The sequence below is a fragment of the Mustela nigripes genome, chromosome 5 (genome assembly GCF_022355385.1).
Source record: "Mustela nigripes isolate SB6536 chromosome 5, MUSNIG.SB6536, whole genome shotgun sequence".
Classification (NCBI taxonomy): domain Eukaryota; kingdom Metazoa; phylum Chordata; class Mammalia; order Carnivora; family Mustelidae; genus Mustela; species Mustela nigripes.
In genome coordinates this window covers 64,447,462-64,463,662 of record NC_081561.1, presented here as the reverse complement: position 1 = coordinate 64,463,662, position 16,201 = coordinate 64,447,462, and the positions used below count along the sequence as shown (strand labels likewise).

The 16,201-nt window shown below is 41.8% G+C and overlaps 1 protein-coding gene across 1 annotated transcript in view; it reads left to right on the top strand.

Moving 5' to 3' along the window:
* Nucleotides 1-16,201, top strand: part of DNAH8 (dynein axonemal heavy chain 8) — a 367,659-nt gene that overhangs the window by 270,960 nt on the left and 80,498 nt on the right. Inside the window, exons 78-82 of the mRNA XM_059400544.1 lie at nucleotides 279-531; nucleotides 641-831; nucleotides 5,967-6,088; nucleotides 9,881-9,999; nucleotides 12,105-12,307. Coding sequence (XP_059256527.1) covers nucleotides 279-531; nucleotides 641-831; nucleotides 5,967-6,088; nucleotides 9,881-9,999; nucleotides 12,105-12,307 — 888 coding nt within the window. The remainder of the gene's footprint in view (nucleotides 1-278; nucleotides 532-640; nucleotides 832-5,966; nucleotides 6,089-9,880; nucleotides 10,000-12,104; nucleotides 12,308-16,201) is intronic.

Here is a 16,201-nt window from a genome sequence, read left to right as displayed (position 1 = left end):
ACCTTTGGAGACCAGTCATGTGGGCTGCCTTGGGAATCCCCTTTTGCAGATTTACAGGAAGCATCTGGGATAACTTGTCTGCAAGGGTGTTTGGAAGGATTCAGGCATCAAATGACAGTTGGGCCAGAAGCCTCTCAGCGTGTTAATATACGCCCTTCTACCTGGAGGGGCATTGAAGAAATTGATGTGAAAATGAACAGGTCGATTTTAGAAGTGCTGCCTCTTGCTTTGTGGGCTTCCCCTTCTTGTGCTCTAGGGTTTTCCTGTTTGGCTTTTAGGTTCCTTGGTAGACGACGAATCTCTCATTGGTGTTCTTCGAACCACCAAGCACACAGCAGCCGAAGTAAGTGAAAAGCTGCACGTGGCTGCAGAGACGGAGATCAAAATAAACACGGCTCAGGAGGAGTTCCGACCTGCTGCCACCCGCGGAAGCATCCTCTACTTTCTCATCACAGAGATGAGCATGGTCAACATCATGTACCAGACCTCGCTGGCCCAGTTCTTGAAGTTATTTGACCAGTCCATGGCCAGGTAGGGAGGCCCTGCCTGGCCCCGTGGGGAGCCATTTAAAATTTGTGTTTGTTTTCCTACTGTCTTAGTGATGGCTGTTGACATCCTTAATTTTTAAAATGTATTGCAGATCTGAGAAGTCTCCACTGCCTCAAAAGAGAATTACAAATATTATTGAGTATCTGACATATGAAGTTTTTATATACTCTGTCCGAGGCCTGTACGAAAACCACAAATTCCTCTTTGTACTCCTCATGACCTTGAAGATTGATCTTCAGAGAGGAACAGTGAAGCACAGGGAGTTTCAGGCTCTCATTAAAGGTGAAGGGCTTAGAATATGAATGTGGTATGTAAAGGAGGTTGCTTCTGATATGCTCTTTGACGTGCTGGGGACCTGTTTTTATGATACAGTGGGGAAATCATGTTCCCATGAAAGGGAAATTCTTTGTACCTCATTTTCCTTTTCTGATTCCCATTCGTTTTGCTCTGGTAACTCAAGATGATTTATTTCAGGTCTGTGTTCACTCCGTGGGTTTTTCTTTTTATTATTTTTTTTTTTTAGTTATATCATTACCTGAAGTTTGATCATCGTTGCCTGGGATTAGGAAACCTGAAGGAAAAGGGAAGAAAAGTGAGGCTAGTAAGGAGGTTCCTATCACAAAAGAACAATTCCTTGAGCAAGGGATTATCACAACTTTTAAGACTGCAAAAGGCACACGTGTGTTTTGTACTGGAAGTTAGTCCTATTCAACGCTCATCTCCCATGTTAAAAGTATTATCAAGAATATCAAAGAGTGGTATTTTCATTCAATTTGGTTAAGCAAATATTTATTGAGCATATACTCTGCACCCAGCATAGTAATGTTGGGATAGAAGGGTAAACCAGACATTGCTTTCAAAGAAAACAGTATTATTATGGGGATAGAGATAATTAAAAAAAAAATTATTGCAAAACAAGACAGAATAGTCTCACTGTTAGAAAAGAGCTAAAAACAAAGTCTTAATGTCTAAAAGGAAGGAGAGACTTGTGTTGGGTGAGGCCAGTAGGAGCTCTTTGGAAAATACACTGTTGTGGGGTAAGCCATGAATTTTTCAGATGATTCTGTCCATGGGAAAAATGTTTAATGTTTTAAATATCTCTTACACTTTTTGCTCTTTGTGTAAAGCTTAATAAATCATTTCCCAGCTGTCCCTCTCCCTGGAAGGAGTTAAAGTGGCCTTTAAAAAGGACTCTGAAGGCTGAGTAGAAGTGAATGTGATTTGGGGACCTAATTTCAGTCAGAATAGACCAGATTTTGTGGCCATACAAACAATCCCAGACTTTCAGTGGCTTGACATGATCAGGGTATTTTCTCATTTATTCTCTCTCCAACATGCCTGTGGTGCTCACCCAAGAATTTCTTCTATAATTACTACAGCAGAGGAATGGGATAAGACAAATCATGGGCCAGCTTTTAAAAGTTATCCCACAAGTGACATTTGTCACTTAAATGCTCATCTTACATTAGGCAAAGCAAGACACACAGTGATCACTAACTTCAGAGAGGGCAGGGACCTGCACTTCTCCCATGTGCCTGGATGAAGGGAAACTTGAATGTCCTTGAACAGCTCTGGGTAACTAAACACACCTGTTGAATTTGAGATCTCCAGCAGACAGAAAGGGTAGGCCAGACAATTCAGAAGTCAGATAGCTACAAAGCTAGGGCCATAGAAATAACCACCTAGCCATGGGAATGAAAGAGATTATGTAGGAAGAAAATGTAGAGTATTTCTAAATTCAGAGGACAAGGGCATAGGACACAATACACAATATACTTTTCTCCATAACATCTCATTTATAATAAACAGGGAGTAAACTATGGGTTACTACTCTATCTTCTTTCTCTACTTCAGTGAATTTCTTCCTCAGCTTCAGGTTAGAGGACTGTTGTAGAAACTTTGCAAATAATTTTGCAGAATGGCTAAAATGTCTTGACTTTTTTCTGTCTTGTAGTTCAAAGGAAACTGGAGCATGTCATGCAGTTCATAGTTTTTCTCAGGTCTAACGCACCTGGAGAGGATGAGGTCTTAAAGTGTAGCGTAAGGCAGCGTGGTGCAGTGAGGTGTGGGCTGGACTAAGAAGCGGGATACGAGCTGGGCTCTGCTGCTGACCAGCTGTGTGAGCTCAGAGACCATCACCTCTCCTTACAGGTACAAGGGGTTGTGGGGCCAAAGGGGAAGTGCTAAGTACCATCTGAGAGAGGCGGGCAAGCTGTGCAGAGCGTCCAGATGTACAGGTCTCTGGCCTCTGTGACATTTAAATAAAATGAGTCTAAATTTACCAAACCTAGAAAACTCCTTTGACTATCTAGGCAGAAGCAGGAGCAAAATGAGCCTCAGGTGTAGGAAGGCCTTTAAGCATGGCATACGAATGGGATGGGAGGTATACTTTGGGTCTTTCCTGATCTGTGAGCTGGCCTTGCTTCCTGAATCCCATGTGACAACATGGCCGCTGGGAAGGAGATAGACAAGCTTTAGAAAGAAGAGGAAACCTGGCACTCTGGGCCACAGAGTGGCCGAGAGATTCAGAGGTAGACGGAGGTCAGGTGCAAAGATCCTTGTTTCTTCCCAGTCTCCTGAGGCAGAACCGCGTGTGGGTACAGAAAGGTGCTCGAGAAACATCCAGACAGGAGATGCCCCTTCATTCTGCTCAGTGCCAAATCCCACATGGTGGCTGTAGGGCAGACTTGGTGGAGGGGAGCGGCTCGAGGGCTAAGCCTGACTTATGTTAGGCAAGTAGGAGTGTGTATGTGGACATGTTGCAAGGGCTGGTGTGCAGCAGAGGCCTGGGCTCAAGCCAAGAAGCTGCAGGCCCCGGGGAACTTAAGTCCTGGACACAAAGGACCGGTCTGTGGACAGCAGCCCAGCACCCCTGTAGGTCAGACAGGATTTGTCACAGCACGGAGGACGCAGTCCAGGGATCCCAGCCCATGGCAGAGACTGGAGGGCAGCTTCGGGTCTGAGGCATCCTCCCCATCACAACGCAATCCCGATCCACCTGCCTCTCCCCTCGCCCACCCAGCCAAACCAGAGCCCTGCCTGAGGGGGCTGGATGCTTGGAGAGACAGGTTGTAAGTCAGAAGAGACTGAGAAACCCAGGGAGGAGGGAATTTGTGAGAGGATGGGAGTGGTCACAGAAAAAGTAAAAAGCCTGCGCATCTGGGTCATGGTAAAGGTACATCTGGGACCCCAACTTCATAAAGCTGGAGCGTCATGGAGACTCGGATTGCACAGGGCCAGGAGAGACGGTGAGAAGAGCCTGGATTTAATTTCATTGGCCATAGAAGCCATCGAATGTTTTATGAGCAGGGAAGTAACCGGAACAGAGCAGTGCTTTGAAAAAGATTAATTTGGGATTGTATGACAGGTTGTCGACCGAAGTACAACCAACTGAGCAGTGAAAGAGGGTTTTGTTTTGTTTGGAAAAACAAAAACCAAAACAAAATTGGTTTGTTGTACAGTTTGTCCTAGTTTTGAAGTGGTTTACATTTTAACCAAATTATTTTTACAAAAATGATAGATGATTTTGTTTTTTACAAAGTTAACAAATATAACCCTTAGATCTTCGACATTTTTTCTATCATTTTTAACTCAGGACTTAAGAGGGAAAGAAGACAGTCTTATTTATCATAGAAATATTTGATCTCCTAGGAATGACTATCCCTTTATGTCAATTCCTACTTGTTTTTCTGCGGTATGTGGAAGGTGCCTTTGACTTTCTTCTTCAACTGAGAATGTCAGGACACTTTGAAAAATGAAATAGATACCACGGATAGCCCTGTGTTATAGAGTAATTGATATAACTATTTTCCCTGCCTAGTTTTTTTAGAAAGACACCATCTTTCTTTTGTTATAAACCATGGACCCAACCTGAGTGGGGTGGGGAGGGGGGAGGTCTGCGCTTGCCTTCCAGATTGGATTGGACCTAAGGCTTCCAAAATAGAGAATTCATGTTGAAATGACAGCTAATGATTACATAACTCTTATTGTGGGCCAAGACTGTTCTGAGGTTTTTACATACATGAATTTATTGAATTTTCACAGAAACTGATCTGGCAGAGTCCGTTATTATACCCATTTGACAGAAGAGGAAACTCAGAGAAATTGCGTTCTTTGTCTGTGCTTCGGCAGCTAGCATGGTCGAGCCGGAATATTTTGGGGAGTACAGTGGGATGTGATTTTTCTGGGTTCATGGGTGTCCACTGGGATGTTTCAAAACACTTGTGGCTTAAATGTTTTCTCCTGATGTTTTTGAGGCTTACGGTCACATGAAAACATTTCCTTTGGAAAAAAAAAAAAAAGAAGAAGAAGAAAATGCATTTGTCTTTACGTTAGAGAACCAGAGTCCCTTGAGTCTATCCATGATGCTCTCCAGCCATGGCTTCTCCAGTAAACTCGGTCCTGGCAGATATGCTTCGAGAGGATGGATTTCTCTTCCCCCAAGTAGCAGGGAGTGGGGTGTCAAGAGGAAGGTTTGCCTGCTCTAAAGGTGTTATGGCACTAGGAGTTGCTGCCCCAGAGGTAGTGCGAGGGGATTTATAAGAAAAGATCACTTCAGCTCATTTACCCTCTCAAGAAGGTGCTGGAGAGAGAGTGGCCACTGACGGACGTCCCCTCCATCCCCTCTTTTGCCCAAGGGTCAATATGTGAAGTGGTGGCATTAGATGTTTCTTCAGTAGGACTAAAGGATTTAGGATCACTGTTTTGCACACATCCAAATTAAAACACAACTGATAAAACATTACTGAAGATAATGCAATAGAGGAGTTTTGAAGCTGGAATTATGTGTCTTGGTGGAAGATTGTCCCATTGGGAATGCTCATTTGATTTGGGATTTGCTTCAAAATGTGATCCAATGCTGTAATTCATGATCTCCTCTAGACTCCGTGAGAGCAGAAGCCTTGTGTGGTTTTCTCTGCTTTATCCTTTGAGAGGGTGCTCAATAAATATTTCTTGAATAAGTAAGTGAACAAATTATCTGAACATGAGTTACTTCCTTAAGAACCCACAGAAATATCATATCCCTCCCACCATCCATCTATCCATCTTTCTGACTTAAAAAATATATATTAAGTATCAAATTTTTGAAAGAGTGAGAGCTAAGAAGTGACTTTAAAAATCACACATGAAAAGATCAGGCTATTCACTGATATCAGAATTGTAAATTTCATGAAATTGGCTGTTTAAAAAATAAAAACAGTAAAAATGCAAACAACTGCAACCACCTGAGAAAAATGGCATAAATCAGAAAATAAAACCCTAAGACTTGAAGGAAATGGACCTAGAAAATATAGCCACATTTTTTTCATGATTATTTCTCCATTTTCTCTGTAATATGGTTACCTTTCTTGGAAAATAAATGTCTAAAAACGAAGCCCAAGCTGACCTGATTCCTTCCTGCCAATGCCTTTCCCCAGGGGGAGCAGCTCTGGATCTGAAAGCCTGCCCTCCCAAGCCTTTTCGCTGGATCCTGGATATGACCTGGCTGAATCTTGTGGAGCTGAGTAAGCTTCCACAGTTTGCAGAAATTATGAACCAGGTAACAGAGGACTGGGAGAAATAAGTGCAGATCTGTAAACCAAACATACCTGGGGCCATTTTAATTGGGGCCTCCTGGCCACAATTCCTTCACCCAAAAGGCTCAAAGGAAGCATGTAGTTTTAAGGCACTAAGTTTTCTGTGGGCAATTTTGGATGAAGAGTATCAGAAGGAGCCTTGTCGTAGGGGCAGGTGACTGCCTTTTCCTCTTGTGTGATGGGTGTGGGTCATTTATAAGCCTGCTTGCCTCAAGCTGTCAGAATTAGAACCAGTGGGTGGACCTTTTTATTGTAGACTATTTCGTTAGAGACCATGTTTTTACATTTTTCCTGCTGCTTCTGATCAACTAAATTGTGCGGATTTGAATTTGAGGCAAATTAAGAGATTGGGGTCCTTTCAAAAAAAAAATTATCAGTTTCCTGGTGAAAATATAAAAGGGTGAAAGATAACAGTGAAACAGGTCCTGATTCACCCGTTGCTTTTCTTATTTGAAAATGTAAATATGGTGTTGGGGCTTAGTTGATTCAGTCCTCACTGGGAAACAATTGTACAACTCAGCATAAAGATGATTTTTATCTTTGAGGGTTGTTGGTGACAGCCGCCTGTCACTGAGGCAGGCCTGTGGTTTCCCAGCATCAGCTGCCGAAAATCAGCTTTTTGGGGGTTACTGGTGATGGACAACTGGGGCGATGGGTTGACCACAAGTTGACAGACATCTCACGCTGTCATCACAGCGTGATTCCCTCCCATCCACACACACCTGCCTACGCCCTGCCCAGTGTACAGTAGGTGTGTCCGTTCAGTGGCATTTCTGAAACATTATGGAGATTCTTTACCTATTCAGCTGTGGCTGGGTCAGAGTCCCTGGCTTCCATCCATGGTGGATGGGAAGCTTTGTTCTGTATGAGTCCTCCAAGCCCAAACAAATACTTTGGGAAGAAATAAAGTTGGTCTGGGTCTGGCAGGAGACTGGTAAGGGAGACCTTGGAGCACCACTGGGGTGAGGGGGGGGGGATCACTTAACACTTGTGCTCTCTGCTGATGGGTTGTATTGATCCGGGGCTAGACATTATCGTTTGCCCCTGTTAATTAGAATTTAATTACCTGCTGTGTAGAATCTGATACCTGCTACTCTTAACAATACGATACGTACTTTGCAACAACTATAACCGTGCTAGGGTGAAGTATTATTGACCCCACTTTATAGATGAGAAAACGGAGATTCAAACAGGTTAAGTACTTGCCCAAGTCTGCATAGCCACTAAATGGTGAAGCTGTAATCTGACCTTATGTTCTTTCCCTGCCATCAGGGTTATTTCTCTCCAACTCAACATGGGGTGGGCTAGAAGTAAGGGGAATGGTCATTCTCAGGAAAGTTGCAGAAGTTCATGGGACCAGCGATCAGGAGGCCATCGGTTTGGCGTCTCCTTGTGGGGGGAAAGGGCAGAAGGAGAAGGGGATCCGTCTCGGCTGATGGGTGTCAGGACCTGAAACAAAAGTAGCCTCCAACAGCACCTAGCTGGCTTGGGCATCTCAGAGAGAACTGTTTAGGCCCTGGAAGTGGTGTTGCTAACAGGGCCAGGAAAAGCAGTAGGAAGTGGAGGTGAGCAGCGAGGGGATGGAGGAGATCCCATTGCCCCTTGCAGAGGCGACTGGCCCTGGAGGCTGTATTGAGTAAGTAGAGTCAGAATGAGCAGATACAGGGCCAGGAAGCTGGGAAGAACACCCTCTTTCTTCTTGTGCATCCTCTCTCAAGCGGCGAGGCTGGAGGAGACCAGCAGGGGGCGGGGTGGGTCGTGTGCAGGTATCCATGCAGTGGGGGTGGGGGGTGTGGTGCTCCAAGGGCGGTGGCCAGATTCTTTGGGAACAGTCAATGTGGGGGAGCCACTGCAGTCTTCAGGAGAGAGAAGACATTTCAGAATTCCTCCTCTTAGTGTCCCAAGGCGACAAAACTGTAACTGAATTCCCGAGCATCGGTTTCGCTCATTGGCACCCCGCCTGGATCCTGTATGATGAATTGTTTGCGTGGTGTGGGCTTCGGGGCAGTTATTTAACCTCCTTGGGTCTGCGTAAAGAACGAGGATAATGCAGCTAAAAGCACAATCCTTGATCTTCTTCATAGGACCTGCTCCGTTCGCATTTGCCACTGGCTTTTAATGCTGACCGTGGCTTTGAAACTTGGTTACAAACCCAGTCTCAGTAATCCAGACTGCTTATTGCTGAGGGCAGAGTGGGACTCACCAATCGGCTGTTTTTGTTATTGGCTTTGTCAGAACTGGGGCTTCCGGGAGTGCCTTTTAATGACCGAAAACTGGCGTCTTTTCCCATGCTTCTGAGAGAACAGATATCAGACACCAGCTCTTGGAGAGACGTGTGTGTGTGTGTGTGTGTGTGTGTGTGTGTGTGTGTTACCTTAGCTACCATACAGTACATCATTAATTTTTGATGTTGTGTTCCATGATTTATTGTTTGCATATAGCATCCAGTGCTTATCACAACACATGCCCTCCTTAATACCCATCACGGGGCTGCCCCATCCCACCACCCTCCTCCCCTCTGAAACCTTCAGAGTGTTTCCCAGAGTCCATAGACTCTAATGGTTCTTCTGTCCCTCTGATTCCGCCCCCCTTCAGATTTCCCTCCCTTCCCCCAATATCCTCGATGTTAGTCCTTATGTTCCACATCTGAGGGAAACCATATGACAATTGTCTTTCTCTGCTTGACTTATTTCACTCAACATAATCCCCTCCAGTTCCATCCATGTCGATGCAAATGGTGGGTATTCATCCTTTCTGATGGCTGTGTAATATTCCATTGCACTATTGGTTATTTACCCCAAAGATATGATGTAGTGAAAAGAAGGGACACATGCACCCCAATGTTCATAGCAGCAAAATCTATGATAGCCAAACTGTGGAAGGAACTGAGACACCCTTCAACAGATGAATGGACGAAGAAGGTGTGGGTCATATATCCAATGGAAACTTCTTTTATTTATTTATTTATTTATTTGACAGAGAGAGATCACAAGTAGATGGAGAGGCAGGCAGAGAGAGAGAGAGAGAGGGAAGCAGGCTCCCTGCTGAGCAGAGAGCCCGATGCGGGACTTGATCCCAGGACCCTGAGATCATGACCTGAGCCAAAGGCAGCGGCTTAAGCCACTGAGCCACCCAGGTGCCCCGGAAACTTCTTTTATTCTTAGGTTTAAGTTCTCAAGGCAGGGAATCATTAAGAAAATAAAAATTTCTCTTTTCTTATCTATTGCTATTTTAAGTAAAGGTCAACATTTAGAGGTTTGGTTATCAGAATGGTCTGTATCTTCTTAACCAAGAGAGCATTTGACAATATCGGGAGACATTTTTATTATCATGAGTTGGTGACAAGGGCGCTATTGGCATCTAGTCGGTAGAGGCAAGAGATGCTGCTAACAGTCCTACAGTGTGCAGGACTGCTCCCCCAAAGTCATCTGGTGCCAAATGCCAATCGTATTGGCAGATTTTAAACCCCTGGTCTGTGTTTGTTCCTGCCTGATCATTTGGTGTAATTGACCCACAGTCTTAATTTCAGTGAGTAATATAGAAAAGCAATGGAAAACCTGAGAGGGATTCGTAATAGCCATGTTCTTTGAGTCATTGATTCTGAAAAATAAATAAATAAACAAATAAACTGTGTGGTTATGTTTGAAAAACTGTCTGCCTATGAAGAATGACCCCCTAAGTTTACTCAGAATTCTCTCCAGTATATCCCAATTGCATGTGGTCCTATGGCTTGCTAATTGGCTTATTTATTTTAGATATCTCGTAATGAGAAGGGTTGGAAAAGCTGGTTTGATAAAGATACTCCAGAGGAAGAAATTATCCCTGACGGGTATAATGATTCACTGGATACCTGCCGCAAACTTTTACTTATCAGGTAAGAATAGGTATTATCAGACCTAGAAACGTCACTCATCATATTGTCAAATTACAGATCTTACCTCTGTGAGTTTACTTCACTGTGACCCAGTGGTTATTGTAAATATGTGTGCTTCCAGATTGCCATTTGGGATGGCAATCCCTTGTGTTTTTTGACAAGCAAATACAATGGTGATGGTGGCGGGGAATGTATTAGTGATAGTGCTTTGAGCAAAAAACATGAACAATATGCCTTTGTTATGTCCTCTGTTCATCATTTACCAGTGAGTGAATTATTTATTGTTCAATTCACTTCTTAAAAAAAAATACATGACAGAGTTGCCAGGCAATTAGTCGATAAGCTGAAATTCAATTTTACCTGACAAAAAAAGCTAAGAACTGCCTATTGAAAAATATAAATGCTGTCTTGGCTATTAAAAGTGGAAACAAATTCTGAAATTGATGTTAAGGAAGAAAATTCTTCTGTTTCTTTTCTTTTACTTCTCATTTTTCATATTTTTTATATATATAGGAGCTCAAAGAAGGCTTCTATACTGGAATGTAGGGGTGTAAGGGTGTGTGTGTGTGTGTGTGTATGTGAGTGTGAGATTGAAGGGTGAGACAGGAGGGTGGAATGGGAGATATATGGGACCACCAAAAGAACAACAAAAAGATGTAGGATTATGTTGGAGTAGTTTTTGTTTTCCTAATATTATGCACCTGAGCTTGCTTTTCTTAGAACAAGTTGTTTCCTGGATGTTGTCTACTCTTTGAGGGTCATCAGAGTGGTCAGCTGTGATGACTTCATGATGTACAAAATATGAAAGGGTTACTATTTTTAAAAGATTTATTTATTTATGCACTCTCAGAGAGAGAGTGCATGAGCAGGAGGGGCAGAGGGAGAGAGAGAATCTCAAGTAGATGCCATGCCAAGCGTGGAGTCTGATGTGGGACTCGACCTCACAACCCTAAGATCATGACCTGAGCCAAAACCAACAGTCAGATGCTTAACTGACTGAGCCACCCAGGTGCCCCAGGGCTACTTGTTTTTATTGGAATAGATGTATCTATCTTTTAACCATCATTTAAAAATTAAAACTGTGTCAAATGAATAGCATGATCTACGAACAAATAAGCATCCATAGAGCTTGTCTGTTATCTAAAATACCAAATATCAAATGATATTTATTTGAACTATTGCTGTGTATAGAACCTACTACAGTGTGAGCTATACAGATGGTATTGAATACATGTTTGCTGGTCAACCTCCTTCTGAGAACTTTGACACTTTAATTCTCTCCCTGGATGCTGCAGAGCTCCCGCGTGGGCAGCAGGTTGGCCCTCAGAGCTGACATAGGGCACCTCTCCTTGTGTCCCTGTTGAGTCCCCACACCTGATGGGGTCTGATGTATAGTAGGCGTATGGTAAATATTTATCAAAGAGTGAGTGTGCTCCTGTGGGTTAGTCTGAATGAGGAATTGCTTACCTGAATTTGATAGCTTCAGTGACTACAGATAATCAGTGATGTGATTTTTAAAAAATATTTATTTACATTTAGAGAGAGAGCATGTGCATGGGAGCAAGGTTGGGGGGTGCAGGGAGAGAGAGAGCCTCAATGCAGGGCTTGCCCTCACAACCCTGAGATCATGACTTGAGCTGACATCAAGAGTCAGATGCTTAACCAACTGAGTCACTCAGGCACACCATCACTGATGTGATTTAAAAAAAATAACTGAAAGTAATTCAGATTAAGTAAAAAACAAAAACAAAAACAAAAACAACAACAACAAAAAAACCCACACTAAGAGCTTCCAAGTAATTGATGCTTCTGAAAATGAGACGATTGGATCAGCTAACTTCTAAGTTTCCTTCCCTATTGGCAACAGACCCTGTTGTTACCAGCTCTGCCCTATTTTTTGCCAGTGCCTCATACCAAAACCAAATGACTAAATTTGTATCCATCCAGGGATGGAAAACCTTCCGATCCTTCTTTCACAGACCTGTGAGAGGGAGGATTACCTTTTTGTTCTTTGCTAATTAAATATGTTCTTTACATGCTTGGAATTAAATAGAACAAAAAATGAACACACTGAATTTTTTCCTCTAACTTGTATTCATTTCTAGGTCCTGGTGCCCAGATCGTACTGTTTTTCAAGCAAGAAAGTATATTGCAGATTCTTTGGAGGAGAAGTACACAGAACCAGTTATCTTGAACCTGGAGAAAACTTGGGAAGAAAGTGACACACGGACACCTTTGATATGCTTCCTGTCCATGGGATCTGATCCCACAATTCAAATTGATGCGTTGGCCAAGAAACTGAAGCTGGGTATGATCAGAAATCTATGCAATTCAGCAAAACTTCCATATCTTCGTCTCAAACCTTACCTTTCATAATTTTATAGCTGATTCTTAGAAGTATATCTAAGTTAGATATAGTATATCTGTATGTATAGTTAGAAAAAAATATTAAATTCTTTCCTCCCTTTTTAGATTTCCTAGAGTGTGGGTATGATACAGATATCTTTGTGCAGAAAGGAACACACTTACATTATTATTTTTTTTTTTAAGTTTGAGCAGAGGAACATACCACATAGATAGTAGGCTAGCAAAAATGAACATACAGGGGTATTGCCATGTCTATATAAAATTATAGGAAAAAGTCTATTAGGTCACAAATTAAAAAATTTTAACACTGTTATGACACACAGTAATTAGGGATTTATTTATTCTTTTTTTCATGCAATTTTCTTTTCTAATTTAAATTCAATTAGCTACTATATCATCATTAGTTTTTGATATACAGTTCAATTCATTAGTTGCATAGAACATCCACTGCTCATCACATCACATGCCCTAATCCCATCACTCAGTTTCCACTTCACCCACCTCCCTTTCCACAACCCTCAGTTTGTTTCCCAGAGTTAAGAATCTTTCATGGTTTTTCTCCCTCTCTGATTTTTTCCCATTCAGTTTCCCTCCCTTCCCCTGTGATCCTCTGTGCCATTTCTTAGATACCATATATAAGTGAAACTCTATGATAATTGTCTTTCTCTGATTAACTTTGTTCACTTAGCATAATCCCCTCCATTTCCATCCATGTCGATATAAATGGTAGATACTCATCCTTTCTGATGGCTGAGTAATAGTCCATTGAGAGATTTATTCATTCAGTAACCCTACAGGCTATTGTACAGACAGCAAGTTAGATTCAAGAAGTACAGAGATGAATACGACATAGCCAGGGAAGACAGTCATATAAGCATATAATTGTGATAGTGCTGTAGGAATTACATAGACACACCTGACTACAAGATTCAGAGCTACTCAGACTGCAAAGGGTGCAGGGGGAAGGTATCACAGTGATGATATTTTGAGTAGGATCTAAAAAATAGATAGTGGGATAGTAGGAGGTAGAAGGAAAGTTGCTCTAGGGGGAGAAGGTAGGGCAAGGAGTCAGAAACATGTAAGTGGTGAGAGTAGTTACTGAGTCAGTAAGACCAGAGGACAAGGACCCGTATGACGCAGAGCACATCTTGTTAAGATCGAGGCACCCTTTTATAGGTTGGATGTTTGTAGGAGGGCTGTTTACCTGCTCTTCATACTCTGTACATCAGAATGTGTTTGGAATTGCCATTTGGTATCTTTTAGATTCTGATCGCTATAACTATACCTTATTGGGTTAACTCGTTTATGTCCTCATAAAGATTATAAAAGTCATTGATTATAAATAACTAAACCTACCCTATGAAATAAAACTTACCTTGAGTTCATTATTATGTTAACATAACATGATATAAAATCAATTTCTGTCCTCTCTGAGTATTCACCATGTATCCTGCATGAAGAAATTACTATAAACCATTACCTTAGGGTAGCATGGTCTATGTTCATTCCCTCTTTATTCATCTTGACCTTGCTCTGTTGTCACTACACCCTTTTATGTTCCATATGGATCCATGTTTGAATGGTCACTTTCTTCGGTTTGAACGCTGATACCCAATATAAAGAACTCCCAGGCTCTAATAGCAACTGTTCCTGATTAAGTCTCATTAACCACCTTTAGTGTAGGCTATGTTGCTCTCGTATTTATGGCAACATGCCAGTCTTCTTCATTGGCTTAAGAGTAGTGATGCCTCTCTTGCAGCCCTGTAGTTTGCAGATCTCCCTCAGATGTATTCCTCTTTGGATCTTTGTCCCATTGCTTTGTCCAGCTGCCCCCCTTCTTTCTGCTTATGGGTTTCTTTTTTCTATCTTACTATGAACCAATCTCCATGTGACAGAACTCTTGGTCTCTGGTGGCTCATGAACTACACTGCTTACGTGTTCAGTAAGTTCAGTACTCTCAAGGAAAGTCCACTTACTCTCTTGGTCCCAAGTCCAAAGGAAACTTCAAAGGAAGAAATTAATTGGTTTTGCTTTGGTCAAGTGCTCCTTTATGGACTAATCAATGAACTGTTGCTGCAGAGATAGGTTCGCAGTAGAAACCACATGCATGGAACTAGAGCGGGGTCATTTCTTAGAAGGGGGGGATATTTTTCCTAGAAGATGGGTGTTTTTCCAACTAGAGATACAATGTCAGATGTTACCTCAAAAATGGTGCTGTTGTCTAGGACAAGGGTTTAGGAACAGAATTTAAAAATTCAAGGTCTCCATTGGGAGAAATTATAACCATAATATTAAACGGAGTTGTCCTATTACCTTTAGTATTATCACATGTTATCGTACTACTTTGCTTGACAATTTGGTGACTTTAATTTCTTGCCTGATTTTAGTTTTTCCAACAGTTGTTCCAGTTTCTGTTGATTAGGATGCTAAAATAGAGTAAGATCTAAAACAGATGCTAAAATAGAGTAGGATCCTAAAACAGAGTAGATCTGATCCTGAAGGACCCAATGAATTTGAGAAACAACTCTTTGCTGAATAATTTTTAAGAATGCTAGAAATTCTCATGCTCTTCACCACTTTGGATTAAAAATCCCCAAAATAGGGGCGCCTGGGTGGCTCAGTGGGTTAAGCCACTGCCTTCGGCTCAGGTCATGATCTCAGGGTCCTGGGATCGAGTCCCGCATCGGACTCTCTGCTGAGCAGAGAGCCTGCTTCCCTCTCTCTCTCTCTGCCTGCCTCTCCATCTACTTGTGATTTCTCTCTGTCAAATAAATAAATAAAATCTTTAAAAAAAAAATCCCCAAAATAGCTGTGAAAATGAAACTATTATATAGGCAAAATAACATATTAATCTAGTCTCTACCACAAATATTTTATTTGAGAAACTGGATAATAGATAATCATAGAATTCTCAAGGCGAATAGGTTGGAAATCTTGAAATTCAACTACCTTATTTTATAGCTGGGGAAACTAAGGTCTGAAGAGCAGTTCAGACAGCTAGCTGGGGTCAGACAGCTAGCTGGGGACAGACTTAGGGGGAACAGATCAGATCAGGCCTTATCCCGGGGCTTTCAAATTTCACTACAATGGTGTGCTCTTTCCTTCCGTCTCACTGCCTTCATTGGATGAATTAACCAGTTACCAGGCAGCCATTTGAAGGATGGGCCCAAGTCAAATATATTTTTGTAAGAAAAGAAAAACGTCTCACTATGGATATTGTCAGGTGCCTGTCAGACTCTGCAGTGAGAGATTCAGAGCAGATAAATTCTTCCCAGAAGTACTGGGTACCTGGGCAAGAGGGAGAAGAGATGGATGACTTTAGCATGAGAACCCCTCCAGAGCCTGGATAAAGGGGCAGGGGTCCCAGAGGAAGGATGAGTTTGAAAATTGAATCCAAACACAAATGAAAGAGAACAAGTAAAAAACAAACCCACAAATATACAGGAGAAGGAATGAGAAAATGGGTATAAAAACATATATAGATGAAAAAATATAAATAATAGTGTATAGTTATGGTAATAACCTTTAAAATATCATTATAACTGACAAGTTTGTAGAAAAATACAAATTGAGCAAATTTTCCCAGAAAAGGTAGAAAAACCTGAATACACCAGTAATCAAGATGAGAAAAATTAGAAGTTTTTAAATTATGAACTCAGCAAAGACCCTGGGGTTGGATGACATTTTTAGTAAATCCTTTAAAAATTTTACATGTTTTATTCCATTTTAGAACAAAGAAAAAGAAGATATATTTTCCTTTTTATTTTAAGGGGATAGCATTATCTTACATGTTTTATTCCATTTTAGAACAAAGAAAAAGAAGATATATTTTCCT